Here is a 21,258-nt window from a genome sequence, read left to right as displayed (position 1 = left end):
ATCCTCTACACATTTTAGAAAATACTCGGATGTTGACTACAAAATGTTCATGTTTGAACTCATTCATATTGGAAGGGATCACATGTTTCTGACAATTCTGTTTAATCTGTTTGTGCATCTCTCAGATTGTGCCTTAAACATCATTATAATAAAGTTTTTTAACTGAAGTGGATATGTGGTTATGATGATATTTAGGCTTGAAATGTATACTTATAAAAATTTTGAAACACTGTTTTTAACAGAAAACATTTATTTTTAACCTTTAAATGGTGGACATTATCAATTGATGTTTAAGGGTTAAAGTGATGATATGGCCAAATGGTCAAAAAACTCAGAAGTAATTGTTCTGTTTCAACTCTTCATCCTACCATTGTTTACATGGACATCATAGTAGGCCTAAGCCTTAAAACAAGGATCCCAGGAATTTTGTCAATATTATGTTAATGCTATATGTGATGATAGGAAAACTCAGCATTGTGTCAAAGGAGTATCTAGTACAATGTAAGTGCTGAAGAAAAATATTTGTTTGAAAAGATAGAGAAGATTGTAATCTGTTGTAACAATTGTTTATAGGATGTTTTTAATACTACTATAAAATTATGGAATGCAGCATTATTTTATGGAAAGCACTTGTAGTTTCTTAATGTCAGCTTGGTACTTCACATGCAAAATGTTTCCCAAATGTTGATTGAAGTCAGATCTTTGTATAGTTTATCAATATTGTATTGTTTTTGTAAAGCTGATTTTGTATTGAAGGTTGTATGTCTGTTTATCACACTTTGAGTTGTAAATATCTGTATTTGTGTGTTTCTGTGTGCATCCTGTTTGTAAGAATAACTGTTTTCACATGTTGATGGTATTATATGTACGTGTAACATTTTAAAATGTAACTATATAAAGGGTTATAGAAATAACCTTTCTATTATTACTGAGCTTTAATAGCTCATAGTTTGTATACATATTAATTTTGGATAATATCAAAATTAATTTGTATCTAAATTTTATTAATAAATTACCAATACAGAATTCTTTTCATAAGTGTTCAGTGTGGCTTTTAACAGCTGTAAAGGTGTTGATACAGTTTTATACACAGTGTTTAATATGCAGATTTAGTTATCACCATATTTGTATTGTTTTTCATATTTGTAATATTTTATAGCAGCATATAACTAATTAATCTATATTATTAGTCAATTAATTAAAGCTTCTGACTAGTACAGTGGTATGTCTATGGATTTACAATGCTAAAATCAGGGGTTTGATTCACTTCGGTGACTTTGCTATAAGAAAACATAATTAATTAAAATATACATATTACACTAATTTTGATATTATCATAAGCCTCATAATTGAATTGGTATGTATACAAAGTTTCAGTAATTTTCATTTAGTAATGATGGCTTAAAGTTTAAAACCGGAAGCTACTTCTGAAACATTGTGTTTATGTATGTGTGTACATATTGTTTTTGTTCCATTTTGAAAATAAGAGATAGTAGTTTTTCAAGTACTCTTCTACTAGACTTGACATTCATCACCATGAAGAGAAAACAAAGTATGGGTTATACGTTTGTTAAAAAATTATATAAACACAATTAGATTTTTCTCTATCATCTTGTCATTCTGTATTTCCTGTTGTTTTTTTGACTGAAACGTATGATTATGTGGTAGCACTTGTGTCAGAGAGAATTCTGCTGAAAACATTATTTATTAGTTTTTGTATAAATAAATCAATTGAATTTTATTTGGAAAATAGACAATCTAATGCAGATGTTCGAAGACAGATTGCAGCAGCTTCAAGTGGCCGAGACATACCTCGTGGAGGAGGATCCAGTGTGCGTAATAGTGTATGTACTTTAAAAACCTTTTAGTAGTTTTTGCTTGGACAAAATGTCTTAAATAAGCTGACTAGTGTCCTATGTTTAGTACACAAATGTTGGTTTGTTCTTGACTCTTTAACTATGTCAATCATATTACTTCAAAGTAATGTTTCTAAAAAGAAACAATTGATTTTCGAGTATAAAGATTTTTGATTTAAGTATATGTTAGCAGAACCTAGACATAGTTTAATTCCAACTAATTTTCTCATTATTTGAATTTGAAAATTAGAGGATTGTGTGATATAATTCTAGCTTAACCCTAAAATCTCTCTAGGTTCAGCAGAACATAAATTTCATATTTATGACATGTTGAAGATATTAGGTGCAGGTCCTGTTGGTTTTTGTTTTAATCAAACATACTGTTCAAGTATCCTGTTTCTTTATGTATTTTGAAGACAGTATACGTTTTTGTTAAAAGTATCCATGTAAAGTTACTATATATTTTGTGACAAATTTTGTTCTAACACATGAAGTAATGAGGGAAGTTTTTATACATGTAAATGAAATTCAAAACCTATTATTTCACTAGATATTTTTGAATATATTTAAGGTGCCATTGTGTGATGTGGTGGATCCAGTAGATTTTGAAGATTTTCTTCAACAACACCAAGAACAAATTGACCATGACCCAATTCATCATCTGTTGGAATTCCCTGCAGATGATATTGAAGTTGGAATTATTCCTCGTAAATGTCGCACAGTTAGGCCGATCATACCAGAAGAAAATGAGTAAGCCGGATTTCTTTTTGAAATTGTTACTGATGTGCAACAGGTTAAACAGAAAAGTGAAAGCAACATAAGTAGCATTAAGAAGAGAACTTTAACTTAACCAACAGAATAACTTAACTAACAGAATAACTACAGCTACTTGAGATGGTGTTTTTTCTTTCTTTCTTTTTTTTTGAGCGAAGTTTATTTGAAATTCACCAACATTTTTAATACAATTTAAATTTGTAATAGTTTAACTTCATTGTAGACACTTTTATTAATTGAAGTCAGCAATTCTCTGACCTTTTATTTTTTTATTTATTGGCTAGGAGTGAACTTGATCCATATATCAGTGACTGTATTCAGAGCTATACTTCAGACTGGGTATTTGTCAATAGGAGGTAAGAAAAAATTCACAATTATCTTTCTGCTATTGAAGGTGATAATGTTTTCTTTTTGAAATACTCATTATGGACTGGAGAACCTTAAACACTTTACAAACAAATGTCCTTCAGCGCCAGGTGAGACTCCCCCCCCACCACCACCACCACCATTTCAGATTATACCTTTACAAAGATCTGTAGCTTCTAGCAAAACAGCTGTCATGTGGAGTTAAATGTTGCTTGAGTAGAGAGATCCATTTGAGTAGTTTTTACAAGCTTTCCAGGATACCAAAATAACATCTACCTTAAACTTGAACATACACATAACTCTTCAAATTATCCTACACAATTTATTTATAACTTACACACAGCTTTTATGCATAGCCTAATAAAAAGAAGTAAACATGTTTATAAATTATGACATCAACAAGTATCATACAACACAATTAATTTGAGATTTTCATAGATTGAACTGCCTTTTTTTTTTTTTTATCATGATCATATTGTTTAGTTTGTGATGGTTTTGTTGCAGGTTCATAACATTGACAAGAAAATGTTGTATAAAACTGTAAAGAGATAGGAAAATGCTACCAGTACTGGTTTTAAAAGTAAGGAAAAATAGGACAATATTACCAGAATTGAATTAAAGTCCAGACAAAGAGTGTTTTGAGTTGATTATTATTTTTTAATCTTTAAAACAGTGTTTCATCTATGTGTATAGTCATCATCTCCTAAACTATCCAGTTTTTAGGATTAAGGGTTAACTGCAAATGGACTTTAAGATTTTAAAGCTCTTATATATAATTTGGCCTGAGGCTGTTTACTTGGTATTTTGTTCAGATGTGTTTACTGCAAGACAGTGTACTTGATGATGGCCAGATAAGTGGTCAAAATGTTGTTATCACGTTAAAAAAAAATAATCCACTCAAAAAGACATGTCTATGGATTTCTATTTAAAGTATACCAGATCAATTTTACATGTATAGCAGAAATATAAGACAACTCCACCAAAATTTCTTCAAAATACGGAGCAGAAAGGTAAGACGGTGTTAGCAGAATCAGTTTTAAATACAGAGCAGAAAGGTAGGACAGTGCTACCAAAATCAGTTCTGAATACAGAGGAGAAAGGTAAGTTAACTCTACCAAAATTGGTTCTGTGCTGAAGAACTAAAAATTCTTAATCAGTGAAACAACAATGATAATGTGAAGAGAAAGTTGTAATGGTGATGTGTTATCACTCTTGTATAAGAACAAAATCAAGGAAAATTTTTAATTGTTGGTAAGAATTTTAATATAGTTAAAAACGTCAGTCCTGGATATCAAATAAATATTTCACTGAGTATATTTTTATTATTGTTTTTTAAATATTTTATACTGCATGTATAATGTACAATAAAAGTTAAATAAGTTGGGTAGAGAGTGTTTTCAGTGCTTTAATGTTTTCTTTAATCTGTCACGAGGTATCAGCAGTACAGCACCAGCTGTGGTCTGCATGATGGAGCACTGGAGCAAGCCACAGTGGTCCGAGCTACGCCAAAACAAGAGTTTGAGGTGGATCTGGAAGATGAAATCTTCCTTGAGAAAGATTCTGATAAAGCAAGTACAGGTGTATCTCAGCCTTTCTCAAACCAACCATCTCTTCCCTTACCTTCACAACCTCCTCTAGCTGATGAAGAAGATATTTCTGTGAGTTAGTTTTGCTAACTGGCTTGTACCAAACATGTCTTCTGTGAATCAGTTGTTTTTTCCTTATTGGTGGGTGGTGTAATACTATTTCAATGTTCCAATATACTAATTTCATTATATTTGTGTATTTTTTTTCATCAGACTTACTCAGACTGGCTCACTTCACTAAACATGGAATTATACAAGCTTTGAGACTTATCCTGAAGTCTATAAGTGCTATATATATAAAGAAAATATCAACATTATACAAGTTAGCTGTAATGTAATCTAATCATACATTTTTTTAATATCTGATAGTGAACTTACTAATGCCTAGTATCTGTCATTTTTGGAGGTATTCACTTGTTGGTTTTTATAGAATAACTCCTCATAACTGGAAAGATAGAGACATAAATGTAGCCAACTACTAGAACTTTAGTTACTAAGGTATCTGATAAATAACATAAAAATATGCTTGCAAAATTTGAAGTTTTAAAGTGTAATTAAATATAATAAACATCTTGTTTGCAGCATTTTATTAGTTTTTTTTTGTATAATTTGTTTTAAAATTGTTTGAAATTAAAAATACTGTTAAAACAGTTTTCCTGAATTATGAGGCTTTTCCTACATCAACAGTAAGCATCTGTACATTCATGGATGCTTTTGTTTGCTTATCTTCTGTTTATACGTTTACTAAACTTCAAAAATGAAATTCCAAATAACTAATTACTGTTAGTGTTGTAGATCCACGAGTTTCATTTATTTTTTACGTTGAATAACTCATTGTGAGCATGTTTTATGGAAGAACAGATGTAGTTTGATTTGTACATAAATTATTATTGCATCGAGCTTATTGTATTTTTAGGACTCGTCACTGCCACCATCGAATCGACAATCTGTTAACCTTGGTGATACTCCTCGGGCTAGCTGGGCTAGTAGTGTGTTTGATCTACACAACTCCCAGTGTGATTCACTTATTGCTTCACTTCTAGATCGGACTCCAGCAGATGAACTAGATAGGCTGAATGAGCTTAAAAGACGTGAAAACAGACAAGATGGACTCTTTGCTCTCTATCGAATTCAGAATGAGGTCATTAACTCTATCATTATCTTTTAGATATTGAGTGCACAACTGTGTATCAAATCTCAAACACTCAGTAAAAATAATATTTGTTACTTCATTTTGACAATGTTTAATTCAGAAATATTGTAGTATTTTATCATTTTTAAAACTTACTTTGTTTAATCTACAAAGAACTGTAAAATAAATGTTGAAACATTCCTTTCTGTACAACCCTTTTTTGTAAACAAATGTTTCTGTAAAATAGAGGTCTTACAACAAAATTTTGGTAATTTTACTATATAAAAATGTTGTAAAAAGTAAATCAAAACTGTATGAATATTTAAGCCAAATCTTGAAACTGTTTACTGAAGTTTATTCTTACCTTCATGTAATTTGGTTAAACATTTTGACTGTGAGAAGGAATGAATTGTGGGATATCAATGACATCTCCAAGGAAAGGGTTTAAATAAAGGTGAATTCAGTATGATAGTCTCAAACTTCAGGCATGCTGATTTATATACTTATTAATATTCAATGAAATAATATGAACTTTATATCCTCATTTACTCTGTTATAATCCTCAACATTGTTTGGAGGAGAACTCAACTGAGACCCCTTAAGTTTCTGTTTCTGATGTTTTTGTATCCTCATCAACTGTACATTAAACAGACAGTGGCACTTAAATTTTTATTTATGTATATGTACAATTAATAAAGCTGTTTCTTCTTACAGGAAGATGTGATTGAAAGAAGACTACCTGCTGAGACACCCAAACAGCACTTGGGACACAGAATATTAGTCAAGTGCTTGCAACTAAAGTAAGTATTAGAAATTTCACCAGATATCTCTATTTGTACTATTAGAATGTGTTTATTTAAGTCAGGGCTAGTTTTAGTTATTTTGCCTTCCTAGAATGATTTTAAATTATATTCTCTCCAAAGAGTGTGCACACCCTTATCATTGGTAAATACATATATATTTGAGCATTATGCAAACAAAATACCAAAATGCTGTTCTGTTGAATGTCTGTGCTGCTATTGCTAATGAACTGCTATGTTTGTATGTAATACTGATATGAATAAAATGTCATGGTTACACTTTACCAACTTAATCCAACTCGCACTAACAGTTTGATAATATACGTAGCATCTTATGCACTTTCTATATCTGTCTCATTCTGACCTGAAGAGCTCTGGTATTAGAAGAATGGCATTGTCACCACTGGATATGACAGTTAATCTGTGGTTGACGTATTATTATACATTTTGCTTTTACTTGAAATTATTTTTAACTATCTAGTCACTGAGTCAGTCACATTAATTAGGGCGTGGCATGGCCAGGTGGTTAAGGCACTCAACTTGTAAACCAAGGGTCACAGGTTCAAATCCCCTTCACACCAAACATGCTCACCTTTTCAGCTGTGGGGGCATTATAATGTGATGGTTAATCCCACTATTCATTGGTATAAGAGTAGCCCAAGAGTTGGGAGTGGCTGGTGATCACTAGCTGCCTTTCCTCTAGTCTTACACTGCTAAATTAGGAACGGCTAATACAGATAGCCCTCGTGTAACTTTGCATGAAATTCAAAGAACAAACACATTAACCAGTCCTGGACCTGAGAAGCTGTACATTCTCATGTTGTACTGTAACTCTAGTTTCTTCAAGACATTTGGCCAACATTAAAAGACTGTTGTATAATCAGATATTTTACTAAAATATTTCTGTGGAAGATTTGTCTGAATTTACAGAGCCTTTACTAGGATATCCAGGGTGAAAAGTGATTTTCATGTTAAAAGTGAAAATACTTGTCATTCTACAGTTTTCATATTTCATAAAATTTTAACTGAAAAAAAAACACACTCAATATTTCTTTAGTACATTCTGAGAAAATATTGAATGTTTTTTGTTTTCAGAAAATTTTTTATTTTATCTCTCTTTTCTTTAAAACTAACAATGTACTTGATTCTTGCATCAGTATAAATATCATCAATGTACAGTTGAAAACCATAAAATAACACAAGTAATGTCATTCTGACTAGAGTAATGATCAAATTGTTCAAAATTATGTGTCTTAACAGTTTCAACTTTTCACGTTTATTTTTCTCTTATGGTTTTGTCGGAGATTTGTTATCCTTTGGGGCAGTAATACTTGTGTCCAAACAAAGCAATAAATCACAACCGTTTCTGGTGTACGTTATAAACACCATGTGACCATATGGTGAAACATAATGTACATGTTGCTTAGTCTCAAGCTTGGGGAATTTTAGACTTTTTATTCAACTAAAGTTTTGTTAGGCTAAGCTGAAAAGTTTATAATTCTTGTATTTTAATTGTTTTTTGTCAAAAGTGTATAACAAGAAACAAAAAATGTACAAAATAATAAGAATATATATTAATCTCTGTGCTATCAAACTGGTTTGCACTTGAGCAAACCTGAAGCCATTCTTCCTTAAGGCTTATCGAGTTTCTCAAACTTGGGTACCCAAAAATAATCCATTTAGCTTTCAAATTTGCTTTTTAGAATACAAGAAATATATCAGTTACCAAACTGGTATGTCCCAAAACTATTATAATTTATCCAAATATTCTAAGTAAGCTATAAACAAGTTAACTTTCAGTAGTCATGCAAAGCAGCAGTACCATGATCTCATGAAAAGAAATATCTTTCAAGTGCATTTTCTCCCTGCTAAGACCAAAAGAACAATTGTATGTTTCATGTAGAAGAGAATCTGCTTTTTCTATTGGTTATAAACAAAGTCAGAATAAATAGTTTGTGGTTGGTTTGATATTTCAGCAAATCAAGAAGGTAGATAGTTTGAATTTTATGTTTTTAATTTGTAATTATGTGTACATCGTGTTTCTGATTGGTTGGAAATTGTAGTAGCCTGCCTGTGTTTGATGTTAGAAAATTTGGAAATAAAGAGATTAGAACTCAAATGTATCGTGTGACACTGAAAAATGAAGAATGAGAAATTTTTACACATTTCTTTTAGAAATTAGTAAGTTAAAAGTTAGATAATATGAAAACTAGAATTATAAACTGTTTTTTTTGTACCAAGTTTATTGACAAACATTTAAAATAATATTTGATTAATTTTTTAAAAACTGTTAAAGAAGAGACTGTTACATACTGCTCTTTGTTACATTTAAAGGTATGAGTTGTCCTTAACTAAGCATTATGGAGATAGGTGAGTTAGTGTAATAACTCTTTTTTTTTTTATGCCTCGTCGAGTATTGCACTACTTTATTATGCTAGTTTTTCCAAAGTTGTTTATCATCCTTAGACATGATGAGCTTGACTCAGGAGTATCTATTCCTGCATTTTAAAACGTGACATGCAAGATATGTTTCATAACAGCTTAGCTTCAAGTTGCATTTATTAAAAAATTTTGCTCTGACTATGGTTAGAATTTTTTGTGCCCTTTCATGTAGCCACTAATATCAAGAGGTTCAGCTGTGTGCTAACACTGCATCAGAACTTTGTAGTTGTGATAATGTGATTAGAAGGAGTGTTATTTCTCAAATATAATTGGTGAATTGTTTTGAAAATGGCCACAAGCATGTGATGTCTTGGTGCCACAGTTCAAGTTTAACTTGTGTTGTTTGGGTGCACCACTAATTTGTATGTAATAAGTAGTTGTTGCCTGGGTGTGCTGCTAATTTGTACATAGTATGTAATTAAGAATATTGTACATTCTGTTATTTACTGTAGCATCTTGATACCATGGTACACATATAACTTGTGCTGCCTGGGTGAACCAATAATTAGTATGTGGTATTTGATAAGGAAGGTTTTACATTCTGTTATTTACTGTAGCATCTTGATACCATGGTACACATATAACTTGTGCTGCCTGGGTGAACCAACATTTAGTATGTGGTATTTGATTAGGAAGGTTTTACATTCTGTTATTAACTTGTGTGTCCTGGATGGAAATTAAGAAAAGTAAAGATATACCCCTTACAATACTTTTGAGTTAAATATAATTATTTTTAGTAATCCATATTTTGGCCTAGCAAGCACTGTGTTAAAACCGTTCTGTTAAAATATTCAAAATTATTGTGTATGCTTTTTTGTTGTGTTTTTTTTTCTGGCATTTTTCTTCATTACTTAGGACTAACATAAATCTCCTAAGCTGACCAAACCTCATGTAACATTACTAGGATTATGACACAAAGGGTACACATTTCATCAATCACTACATCGTAATCATTATGGGGTGTCTGTTACACTGGTATATTAACTTTATTTGTTACAAAGATAATTTTTAGTTTCAGTCCATATAGGTACCTTGCTCCAAGAATAAATAAATGTGTGTGTGTGTGTGTATGCATACCTATTTATATATGTAAACAAAATATGTTAACATTAAATGTATTCATTAAAAAAAGTGTGTTCCTACACTTAAAAATTTTTATAAACAACTTAGTGCTTATCCATTAACAGTGTCAGAAATATTTCTTCTATGACCAAATGCTGTTTGTTTTCATTGATAAACTGATATTAGCTAAGTTTATAATTTTAATATTGCAGAAAAATGGATGTTTTGTGTGCCTGATAGCTCTTTACAGAAATGAACATTAAACTGTCAGTCTTATTATTAATAAAGGCATTTTTTATCTTTTACCCAGACTAGAACTTGAAATTGAACCTTTGTTTGGGATCATGGCACTATACGATGCAAAAGAAAAGAAAAAGGTAGAACTAAAAATAGTATTAATTAATTAATTACAAAAGTTTAAGGGCTTTGCATATAAATTGATAATTTTATAGTAAATGTGCATCAGTTTTTGATGTCTTATAACTAATAGTTATGCAAGACTTCGAATTTTAATAAAATATCAGAAAAAACTCTCGCTTCCTCAACTCCTTAAACATTAGCAGACCCTGAAAAGTTATTGTCTGCCTGTTATAAAAAAAAAAACTGAAAGTTTTATAAGGTTTAATGGTAATTATTAGGACACCATGAAAATAATTCTGGCAAAACAAGCAAAACATTTTAGGGTTAAAGGTTGAAGTCACTCATCTGTTTCTTTATCATTATTAGTAATTCAAGTTTGTTACTTATATAATTTTATTTGACGTGAGATTTCTACTAATTCACTTACATTTAAAAACAAACTGTAGATGTAATTGAAGGTAATATTCTGCTGTTTCTTTGAATGTAAAATCCTATGTCACGTCTACAAGATTTATTTACCTGACTTTTGGTACATTTTAGGTTTCTGAAAACTTCTGCTTTGACCTCAATCCAGAGCCTTTTAAGAGGATGCTTTCTTCTCATGTTCCATATCAGGACATCTCAACTCTTAGTCGATCCTGTATTTTTAACATCACTTACCCTTCTCCTGACCTGTTCTTAGTTGTTAAGGTATTCTTTAAGTTATATCTTTACCTTACAGTTTTTACTGAGGTAATTTATCACAAAACAATGATGATGATATATATTTAATACAAATATTTATCGTGCTTAAACACAAGTTCTCTTTAAGCTGCGCTATGGTGATAATGTTTTATATTTAATACAAAGATTTAAATAATGCCTAAATGTAATCTATATTTTGGGATCACTTATAGTCTCAACTGTAACTATCTTCACATGTATAGTAAATGAGGTATATCTGTTAATTCTTCATGCACATAAACTGTACACAAATTTTGTTTCAGCTGGAAAAAGTTCTTCAGGGAGACATCAGTGAATGTGCTGAACCATATATGAAAGATGACAAAGTGAGTTATGAACAGAGTGGCTACTTGAAACATAAAAATAATTTAAATGTACAGTGTATGAAAGTGTAATGACTGGACATATCAAATGTAGACATTCTTCTCTAGTTAGAGACAATACAACTGTATTAAGTTAAAGTACTACTGTGAATAGGATAGATAGGCAAAATGAAAAACAAGTTGTCAGAAATAATGTATTAGGACATTATAAATTAATATATTTTTCTATTTATGTTCATATTTATTTACATACTAAAATAAATGTTATAAACAAGCATTGTTTTTGTCCTGTTTTGTTAGCTACTTGTCCCACAAAACACATCCATGTTTTTGTTTGTGGTCATTTCTTACTTTTAATTGGAATAGAGTTACAGTTATTGTTTTATGTTTTCAGGATATGCACTTATTTTAAAATTTATGATACATGAAGTAATAAGTTGTACTTTCTTTTATAGAATCGGGATAAGGTCAAAAGCAATGCTGTGTCTAGCTGTGACAGGCTTGGGAAATACAGAATGCCTTTTGCGTGGACAGCCATTTACCTGATGAGCATTTTCAATGGAGTGAACAGTTTAGACAGAGATTCTGGATCAAATAAAGATGGCAGTAGGTCCAATAGCTTAGGTGAGCATATTCATTCATAGTTTACAGTTTTGATAGAAATATTCATTTTCTACATTATGAAAATACTTTATTCAGTCAAAATGTAAGCATCAGGAGTTCATGAAAAAGAATATATCACTTGATTTTTGCTAAGTTTTGAACCCTTTTTTCAGTTTTTATCTATTCTTTCTCTCTCTTTATTTTTAAAGTACAAAAAACATTTTTTTCTTCTAAGGGTTGCTACTTCTCAATAATTTTCTTTTGTTTTGTGTTGTTAGGTTGTAACCTGATGCATAAGTTAATCCTGTAATTTCTTTTTCTTATCTTAGTTTGTTTATTATACTGTTGTGTCACCTGGTTGTCTTATTGTCCTTCATGGAAAAAACTGTTCATATTGAAACCACGATGCACCATTTAATTAGTAATGCTTTATTAACTTAATCGTCAGGCTGTCACTAAGATGCTATTATTAGATTTAAACATTTCCAACTTCAAAAACTTGCAAGGATGATGGGTTATTTTGTTTAGATCGAAAAGGAAGCAACAACTCCCTGGAAAACTTTCGTAAGAAGTCAGCTGGAGATTCTGGGTCACTAGGTCGCCGAGGTTCTCTTGAAAGAAGGAGTGGGTGTGAGAAGAGAAGAAGCTGGTCACCTGATGACTTTGGCTCAAATTTAGACAATTTCCGAGCAGTGACACTAACCGTGAACAGTTTTTTTAAACAAGTATTTATCAGTCAATTTCTTATTTTTGAGAACAAGAAGATTTCTCTCAAATCATAACAGTTTAAAATATTTTCAATAACAGTTGTAGCAATTATTAAGGCTTTATTTTAAAGACCAGTGACATAAGGTACTTGGTGGATTTCTGGCTAAACACATGAATTTCAAGTTGTTGGGATGAAATCAGAATTAGTCTTTCTTAATAACAGATTAGTGTCTGTGTTTACACTCTGAGGTGAATATTTTACAGAAAATCAGTAGAAGCTAGGAACCCTAAAGTGTTATTTTTGTAAAAAGAATCGTTTTGATTCTTCTGATATCTTTACAAGACTATAAAGGATATGTTTTGTATTGGATATTGAGACCATTTATATTTAATAACAAATTGTTTTCTTCAAGTGTTTCAGATGTTAATGATATGATATAATTTTTCTTTGTCCAAATTTTAATGTTATTCAACAAGAGTAAAATTGGTTTTAGTTTAGCTTTCTTTAAAAGAATAATAAATGAGGCATACGGTAATGTGATAGAAACCTGCCATTTAGTTATGTTTTATAATTTACTGTTCAAAATGTTAAGTTGATGGTGTATTGGCATAATATCAGTTTTCCCACTTTGTTACTAATCTCTAAAATGTACTCATTACTGTCTTAGATATTTGTTATCATTTAAAGACAATAATGCATGTGATTGTTTCATTACTAATGTCTTACATATGTTGGTGTTTAAAGACAGTAATATATGTGATCATATTGTTACTGTCACACATGTTGGTATTTAAAAACAGTAATGTATATGATTGTATCATTTCTGTAGCACATATTCACTATGTAAAAGACAATAATGCACATGTTGTAATAATTTTGTAATACCTTGATGAAATTATTTTTCAACAGGAAAGTGATCGTCTGAGAGACGAAGACCTTTACAAGTTATTGCTAGAATTGAAGCGATCTTCATCGGTTTTAAAAAGACTCAAATGTATTCCAGGTGAGACTAACATTTAGAATTAGTCTTTACTGTCTGAAGTAAATAAAACTGTTTTATAATACACAGTAGGAAATGAACAACCACAGAAAAGTTTGAGATATAATTACCATCATAATGTTTCCTAAAATGCTGGATGAATTTTTTTGTTGAAAGACATTAATGTAAGGGGGAAACTTTTTGTTAACTCTTAACAAAAACTTGTTTTACATCATGTGTAACAATCTTTACTATAATTTAGAATTCTGTATCTTCATAGAACTTGGCATGTTGTTACTAAATGTTACAACACAGTTGGATAAGAAGAATCATATTTTATCAAAAGGTATTTTTACTAAAAATTTATCTGTGAATTTGCAGTCTTTACTAGTCAGTCTGAGAGAAAGTTGCTTTTCATATTAAAAGTAAAAATGCACAGATTAAAATAAATTCCAATACAATATCTTACCTCTTCTCACATAAAGCTTTATCAGTTTATATTGCCCTATACTGGTTCAAATTTTTGCTCACTTCTAATCTGAACACTCCCCCTCACTCTCACATATATTAACTTGAAATATCTTCATATTAACATGCAAATGATTATGCAGTAATCCTCCACATGAGTATGATGCAACCCTTAACATAATTAGCACCCTTCCTAATCTTAAACTGTTAATCACTTCTTGATTGGCAGTCTCATTGAATAGATGTAATTTTGTTTTTGATTTGATTAACTTCTCTTGAAGTTTTTGTTTTCTTAATTTTTCAAATTCAGTTATTATTTACCATTTTCATGGAAAGTTATGATTTATTTATCTTCTCAGTTTTTTTATTGTGAGAATTATGTTCTCACAACTTCAAGTGGTCAAGACTACAGTTGATGTTAGTGCTGTAGCAAATTTACTGACCATGTCCAATGGGTAAGAGTCCTGATTATGAGTTTACAACGTAACAGCTCTAGTATGTCAGAAGTTGGCCAATTTCATCCAACATTCAGAGCTAACTAGTGATTGTCCTTTCATTCCTGCTGTGGATTTGAGTGACCAGTAAATTTTTATATTGTTTAACGTCAGACTTGTCTTCATTCTAATAAGTATAAAACTTTTCAGTGTTTCTTAGTGGAACATTAAAACTGGACATATCATCATGTCCAGAAGTCAGATATTATTTAATGTCAGACTTGTCTTTATCCTATTCAGTATAAAACATTTCAGTTTTTCTTGCAGGAACATTAAAACTGGACATATCACCATGTCCAGAAGAAGTCAGATATTGTTTGACGTCGGACTTAACTCGTCTTCATCCTTACCCAGACGAAAAAGGACGACCAACAAAAGAATTGATGGAGTTTCCTCAAAAGGAAGTTTTTGTGCCCCACTACGTGTATCAAAATCTGATGTTTATTTATCCAAAAGACTTGAATTTTACTAACAGACCAGGATCAGCTCGTAATATAGCTTGTAAGGTTCAGTTCATGGCTGGAGAGGAGGAACACTGTGCTCTGCCAGTAAGTAAATCCTGTTGTTCTAGTGGTTTTGTACAAAAACAGACAAAAGCACTTTGCATGTAGTGATATCTCAGTTCTGTTTTAATTCTCATTAATCTTAACAAGTAATCTAGAGTTCATTAAACACAGATTTGAAAAAAAAAATATTCTATCAAGGCTCACAATAATGGAAGTAGCCATATTTGATTTCTTGAATAAATATTGTAGTGATGGCATGTTTGTCACTTACAGTTATTGAAACTTGATCTTGGAAAGATGGTTTACTGTACTTTAGTTTTACACAATATCAAGTAAAACACATCATAATTATTGTACTGAAAGTGAATTTCAGGGGTTTGAAATAAAGTTTAAAGTAATTAATTAAAGCTTAGCTTTTTTTGAATTTTAAAGTAAGGGATAATTATTATGTTGTTAGACTTAGAAACTTAGAATAAATATATCTGTTAAGGACACCAGACACTTAAAAGATGAAGTAAACATTGTATGGCTTAAACGAGCATTAACATTTGGTGTTAGCACCTAGAATGTAATTGTTTTCTCAGAGTTTCTTAATGTTGAAATACTTTTTCAACATTTCTAGTGGATTTTGTTGTGAAAATTAGACTAATATATATAACAATTAGAAAGTTTAAATGATTCTCAAAAAATTTGTTTTTGTTTATTCATAACAATGTGAAAGATGTGCTTTGCTTTAATTTGCATCATAGAATGAAGTAGTCTTTAATTTTGTCTGTTTTTGTGGCCAGCAGTACATTTGGTTCTTCTTTCCCACAGTCACTGACGTGGCCAGCAGTACGCTTGGTTCTTCTTTCCCACAGTCACTGACGTGGCCAGCAGTACGCTTGGTTCTTCTTTCCCACAGTCACTGACGTGGCCAGCAGTACGCTTGGTTCTTCTTTCCCACAGTCACTGACGTGGCCAGCAATACATTTGGTTCTTCTTTCCCACAGTCACTGACGTGGCCAGCAGTACGCTTGGTTCTTCTTTCCCACAGTCACTGACGTGGCCAGCAATACATTTGGTTCTTCTTTCCCACAGTCACTGACGTGGCCAGCAGTCACTGGTTCTTCTTTCCCACAGTCACTGGCGTGGCCAGCAGTACGCTTGGTTCTTCTTTCCCACAGTCACTGACGTGGCCAGCAGTACGCTTGGTTCTTCTTTCCCACAGTCACTGACGTGGCCAGCAGTACGCTTGGTTCTTCTTTCCCACAGTCACTGACGTGGCCAGCAGTACGCTTGGTTCTTCTTTCCCACAGTCACTGACGTGGCCAGCAATACATTTGGTTCTTCTTTCCCACAGTCACTGACGTGGCCAGCAGTACGCTTGGTTCTTCTTTCCCACAGTCACTGACGTGGCCAGCAATACATTTGGTTCTTCTTTCCCACAGTCACTGACGTGGCCAGCAGTACGCTTGGTTCTTCTTTCCCACAGTCACTGACGTGGCCAGCAGTACGCTTGGTTCTTCTTTCCCACAGTCACTGACGTGGCCAGCAGTACGCGGTTCTTCTTTCCCACAGTCACTGACGTGGCCAGCAGTACGCTTGGTTCTTCTTTCCCACAGTCACTGACGTGGCCAGCAGTACGCTTGGTTCTTCTTTCCCACAGTGACTGACGTGGCCAGCAGTACGCTTGGTTCTTCTTTCCCACAGTCACTGACGTGGCCAGCAGTACGCTTGGTTCTTCTTTCCCACAGTCACTGACGTGGCCAGCAATACATTTGGTTCTTCTTTCCCACAGTCACTGACGTGGCCAGCAGTACGCTTGGTTCTTCTTTCCCACAGTCACTGGCGTGGTGGCCAGCAGCAATACATTTGGTTCTTCTTTCCCACAGTCACTGGCGTGGCCAGCAGTGCAGCGGTTCTTCTTTCCCACAGTCACTGACGTGGCCAGCAGTACGCTTGGTTCTTCTTTCCCACAGTCACTGACGTGGCCAGCAGTACGCTTGGTTCTTCTTTCCCACAGTGACTGACGTGGCCAGCAGCAGCAGCGCTTGGTTCTTCTTTCCCACAGTGACAGTGCGCTTGGTTCTTCTTTCCCACAGTGACTGGCCAGCAGCAGCGTGGCCAGCAGTGCGCTTGGTTCTTCTTTCCCACAGTGACTGGAGCAGTGGCGCTTGGTTCTTCTTTCGCCAGCAGTGGCCAGCAGCAGCTTGGTTCTTCTTTCCCACAGTCACTGACGTGACCAGCAGTACGCTTGGTTCTTCTTTCCCACAGTCACTGACGTGACCAGCAGTACACTTGGTTCTTCTTTCCCACAGTCACTGACGTGGCCAGCAGTGTTTTTTCTTTGTTTCAGTTAATTTTACTTTTGCTTACACTTTTTTACTACAGTTTTTGTTCATTTGTGTTTTAATATTTTACTGAAAAATCAACATCTGAGAAAACTTTATTTTCTTAAACGTGTATCATATTTTTTGCTATTACTATTAATACTACTAATAATACTAACCTCCATTTTTCCTCTGCTTCTATTACAGGTCTTCATTCCTCCGTAATTTTCTTCTGTTTTTTTAGTATTCTAGTTCTTTATTTAAGTATTTAAAAACACTTGGTACTTACTTATTTGAAGAACTTCTGTTTATATTTTTGTTTCTTTATAAAGGTTATCTTTGGAAAGTCCAGCTGCCCTGAGTTCTCACAAGAGGCTTATACAACTGTTACCTACCATAATAAGTGAGTGTTAGCACCGTGTGTATAATATGCAAAAAGTTGAACATGTGAAAATTAAAAATACAGTATGATTTTTGTACATGGACTTTGTTTTTGTGTTGAAAATAGTCTTCACAGAAGCTGTATCTTCACATGCTTGTGAAAAACTACAATAGATTACAAACTAACATTACATTGTATGTATAATGTTTTTAGTTGTCTTTTACCCACAATGGTAAATCTATGTTTATAATAGACTAAAAACATGTATCTTAGGACAGCTGGTATGGGTATAAACACTTTTACCAAAATAAAGCAGAGAACAACATTTCAACCTTCTTAAGTCATCTTCAGGTTAACCTCTGTTAAAATGTTAATACCCATACCAGCCATCCTGAGATACATTTTTACTTCAAGCAGGTTTCTCTTAATCACAAATGACTAACAATATGTAGCATTAATGAAAATAATCTGTTCTTCTAAATTACTCATCACACAAACTCTTTAACCTTATCTCTACAAGTCTTCCTATGGTCATGGGTCAAAAGCCATATCATCTAGTTTGCAGACTCACATTGAAAACTTTATCGAACTACAAAGTATATAGTTTCTTATGAATTAGGAACTCAATTTAATGATACTGACAAGCTAGAATATAAAGTAAGAGTCTCTGATATTTTCTGTTTGTTGATATATCATTTACTGAATTAAACACACTGGCTCCACCCCGCCCACCACTCTTCATTTTCAGAGTTTTGCTTACTACACCAACTTCTGTCTGTGACATATGAGTAACCAATCAGAAGCTCAGAATGTTCTCCTTGTGACTTTCTCAGCATCTTTGAAATATTGTGGCAGCAATCTTTTGATGCTAGATTTCAAGTGTTAAAATAAGATGTTATCAAGCTCAAAATTTTATATATGACCCAAATATAGCTTACTTACTAAGTTTGATAAATTAAAGTGGAATTCTGTGGTGTTAATATAGTAATTTATGATTTCTGGTTCTTTTAAAACATATATATATATCAAAGAAAATTTCACATCCTCCATGTGCAAAATTTAATGAGAGTTAATAACCTATGGCAAGCAGAAAATTAGAACAAAGTTTGTAACTATAAGAGATAATTGTATTTATAATATTTTATTCACCATTCTATGTTTCAAGGAAGATAACTGAAATTCAATAACTTATTTGTAAATTGTAATAGTGTGTATATGTATATAACGTAAGTGAAATGTGACTGTAGTTTACAAAACACTTGTCTATTAAAACACATCCAGCTAACAGGTCATTTTGTAAAGGCCAGTTTTTGAACTCTTGAATACAATAATGAGTACACGTGCACTGCATCGTTGCAACTTCTATAATATTAGCCAGGCAAGACAGAAGGGTCAAAAAATAAAAATGATAAATATGTATTGATTTTTATGATTATGAAGTTTAAACGATTTAGACTAAACATTTGTGTTTTTGTATTGTAATCTGTAGTCATTGTAGAACAAAAAAAGATAATTTATGTTTAATTCCTAATTTCTTAAGGTGGTTACAAGGTCTGTAAAATTAACCCAATCCATACATACAAATCACCACTTATCACCAGTAGACTGGGGCTATTTATTTTTTTAGTTTCACATAAGTTTCCAGATTAACTTTTTTTTTAAGCTTTTAGCAATTTTCTATTATACTTTCCTGTTTTAATAGGTGTCCAAGTTTCTACGATGAGATAAAAGTTAAGCTACCAGCAAAACTATCTGAGCAACATCATCTTCTCTTTACTTTTTATCACATCAGCTGCCAGAAAAAAGTTGAGCAAACACCAATAGAAACTCCAGTTGGTTATACAGTAAGTTAAATTGTGTTTGAAGAAGTATCAGTGTGTATGTGACATTTGTCTGAGTTTTTTTTTTATTATGATCCCTTTGAGAAATGTCAATTTGCTCATAGAAATGTATTTTTAATCCAGTTTTTAATGGGAACAATGAGCAAAAAATATTTGTTTCCTAGATGTTTATAAATAAATTAATTTTGATTATTAGTTAATGACAGTTTTTCCCTCACCATGAAGGAAGATAATATTAACAGAGCAAATGAGGTTATATTACTACAGAACAAACTTGAAAATGTTTTATATGGCTGAATTTGAAACATATTTAAAATAATACACCATATTCAATCAACACCAATATCTGTGTAGATGTTCTGGGCTTTAGTAATACACATTTAACCATTGAAACAAAAAGATGAAACTACACATCTTGATGGACAAGCAACAATGGACTCAGAAACATAACTATCTTTCCAGACAGATAAAGTTTATATAAAGATTATTCATAAACAAGCTAAACTGAATACAGAAACATTTACGAATTAATGAGCTACAGCAAACAAGGGAACAATTACAAACGAACTGTCTATTGTGAGCAAGGTGACACAAACGAACGAGCTACAGTGAACAGGGTAACACTTTCAAATGAACGATCTACAGTGAACAAGGTAACTTACAAACAAGCTATATTGAAAACAGTCAGTTAAGAAATTCATAGTAGATGAAAACACACATGAATGAGCTTTAATAGACACACAAACAAATGTGAGAAAATCTACAAGTAACACAAACATTCATGTGAATGAGCTACATTGACAATATCACACACATACAAATGAAAAAATATGCACACAAAAATACAAACAGATGAAAAGTTGGTGTGAAGAAAAGAACCCATTAAAAGTTACAGAGGACATGGAGAAATGGATAAGAAAGCTAAAGTGGACACAGATAAAAACAGATTTAAAAAACCTGATATTAAAGCATTGTAAGTGGAGGAACTCCACTGAACAATAACATTTTTAAACAGTCTTATTTTTTTTTAAGTATATCTACTTTAATTTCTTTAAGACACCAATGATATATGTTGTTTTTGACAATGATACAATACATAACAAAATGAGTTGTTAGTGATTAATTTAAAAAGTGGTATTTTTTCATTATATTCTCTAGTGTTTAAAATATAAAAAAAATATTAATCCTTTAATAAAAACTTGTAGTGGCTTCCATTGTACAGAGATGGACGGATTCAAACTGGGGAGCACAACTTACCAGTTTTAATGGAGAGCACCCCATCAAGTTACTGTTTTCTTTCAACCTCGGTTTGTAACTGTTTCTGTATATTTGTAAATTTACATTAGTTATTTTGTCATCTTTCTATAACAATTTCAGCATGTGCACAAATGTACAGTTACGACAGAAAGTGTTCGTACCCCTACGTCCTGAGTGGTTTTTTGCTCATAACTTAAAAAGTATCATGAGTAGGCTAATAGAAGTATAATATATTATAAATGTTTATACTAACACATCTACATAAATTTTTATATAAATTAAA

General features: G+C 32.2%; 1 protein-coding gene across 1 annotated transcript in view; it reads left to right on the top strand.

Moving 5' to 3' along the window:
• The window catches only part of LOC143248727 (dedicator of cytokinesis protein 7-like), a 60,700-nt gene that overhangs the window by 517 nt on the left and 38,925 nt on the right, over positions 1 to 21,258 (top strand). The window contains 16 exon segments of the mRNA XM_076497391.1: positions 1,754 to 1,844; positions 2,428 to 2,606; positions 2,915 to 2,986; positions 4,429 to 4,654; positions 5,499 to 5,723; positions 6,429 to 6,514; positions 10,329 to 10,395; positions 10,919 to 11,068; positions 11,365 to 11,427; positions 11,880 to 12,048; positions 12,556 to 12,752; positions 13,646 to 13,739; positions 14,945 to 15,225; positions 17,828 to 17,898; positions 19,580 to 19,721; positions 20,924 to 21,025. Coding sequence (XP_076353506.1) covers positions 1,754 to 1,844; positions 2,428 to 2,606; positions 2,915 to 2,986; positions 4,429 to 4,654; positions 5,499 to 5,723; positions 6,429 to 6,514; positions 10,329 to 10,395; positions 10,919 to 11,068; positions 11,365 to 11,427; positions 11,880 to 12,048; positions 12,556 to 12,752; positions 13,646 to 13,739; positions 14,945 to 15,225; positions 17,828 to 17,898; positions 19,580 to 19,721; positions 20,924 to 21,025 — 2,215 coding nt within the window.

The sequence above is a fragment of the Tachypleus tridentatus genome, chromosome 4, assembly GCF_004210375.1.
Source record: "Tachypleus tridentatus isolate NWPU-2018 chromosome 4, ASM421037v1, whole genome shotgun sequence".
Classification (NCBI taxonomy): Eukaryota; Metazoa; Arthropoda; class Merostomata; order Xiphosura; family Limulidae; genus Tachypleus; species Tachypleus tridentatus.
The sequence above is the reverse complement of the archived record's forward strand: the minus strand, read 5'-3'. Positions and strand labels throughout refer to the sequence as shown.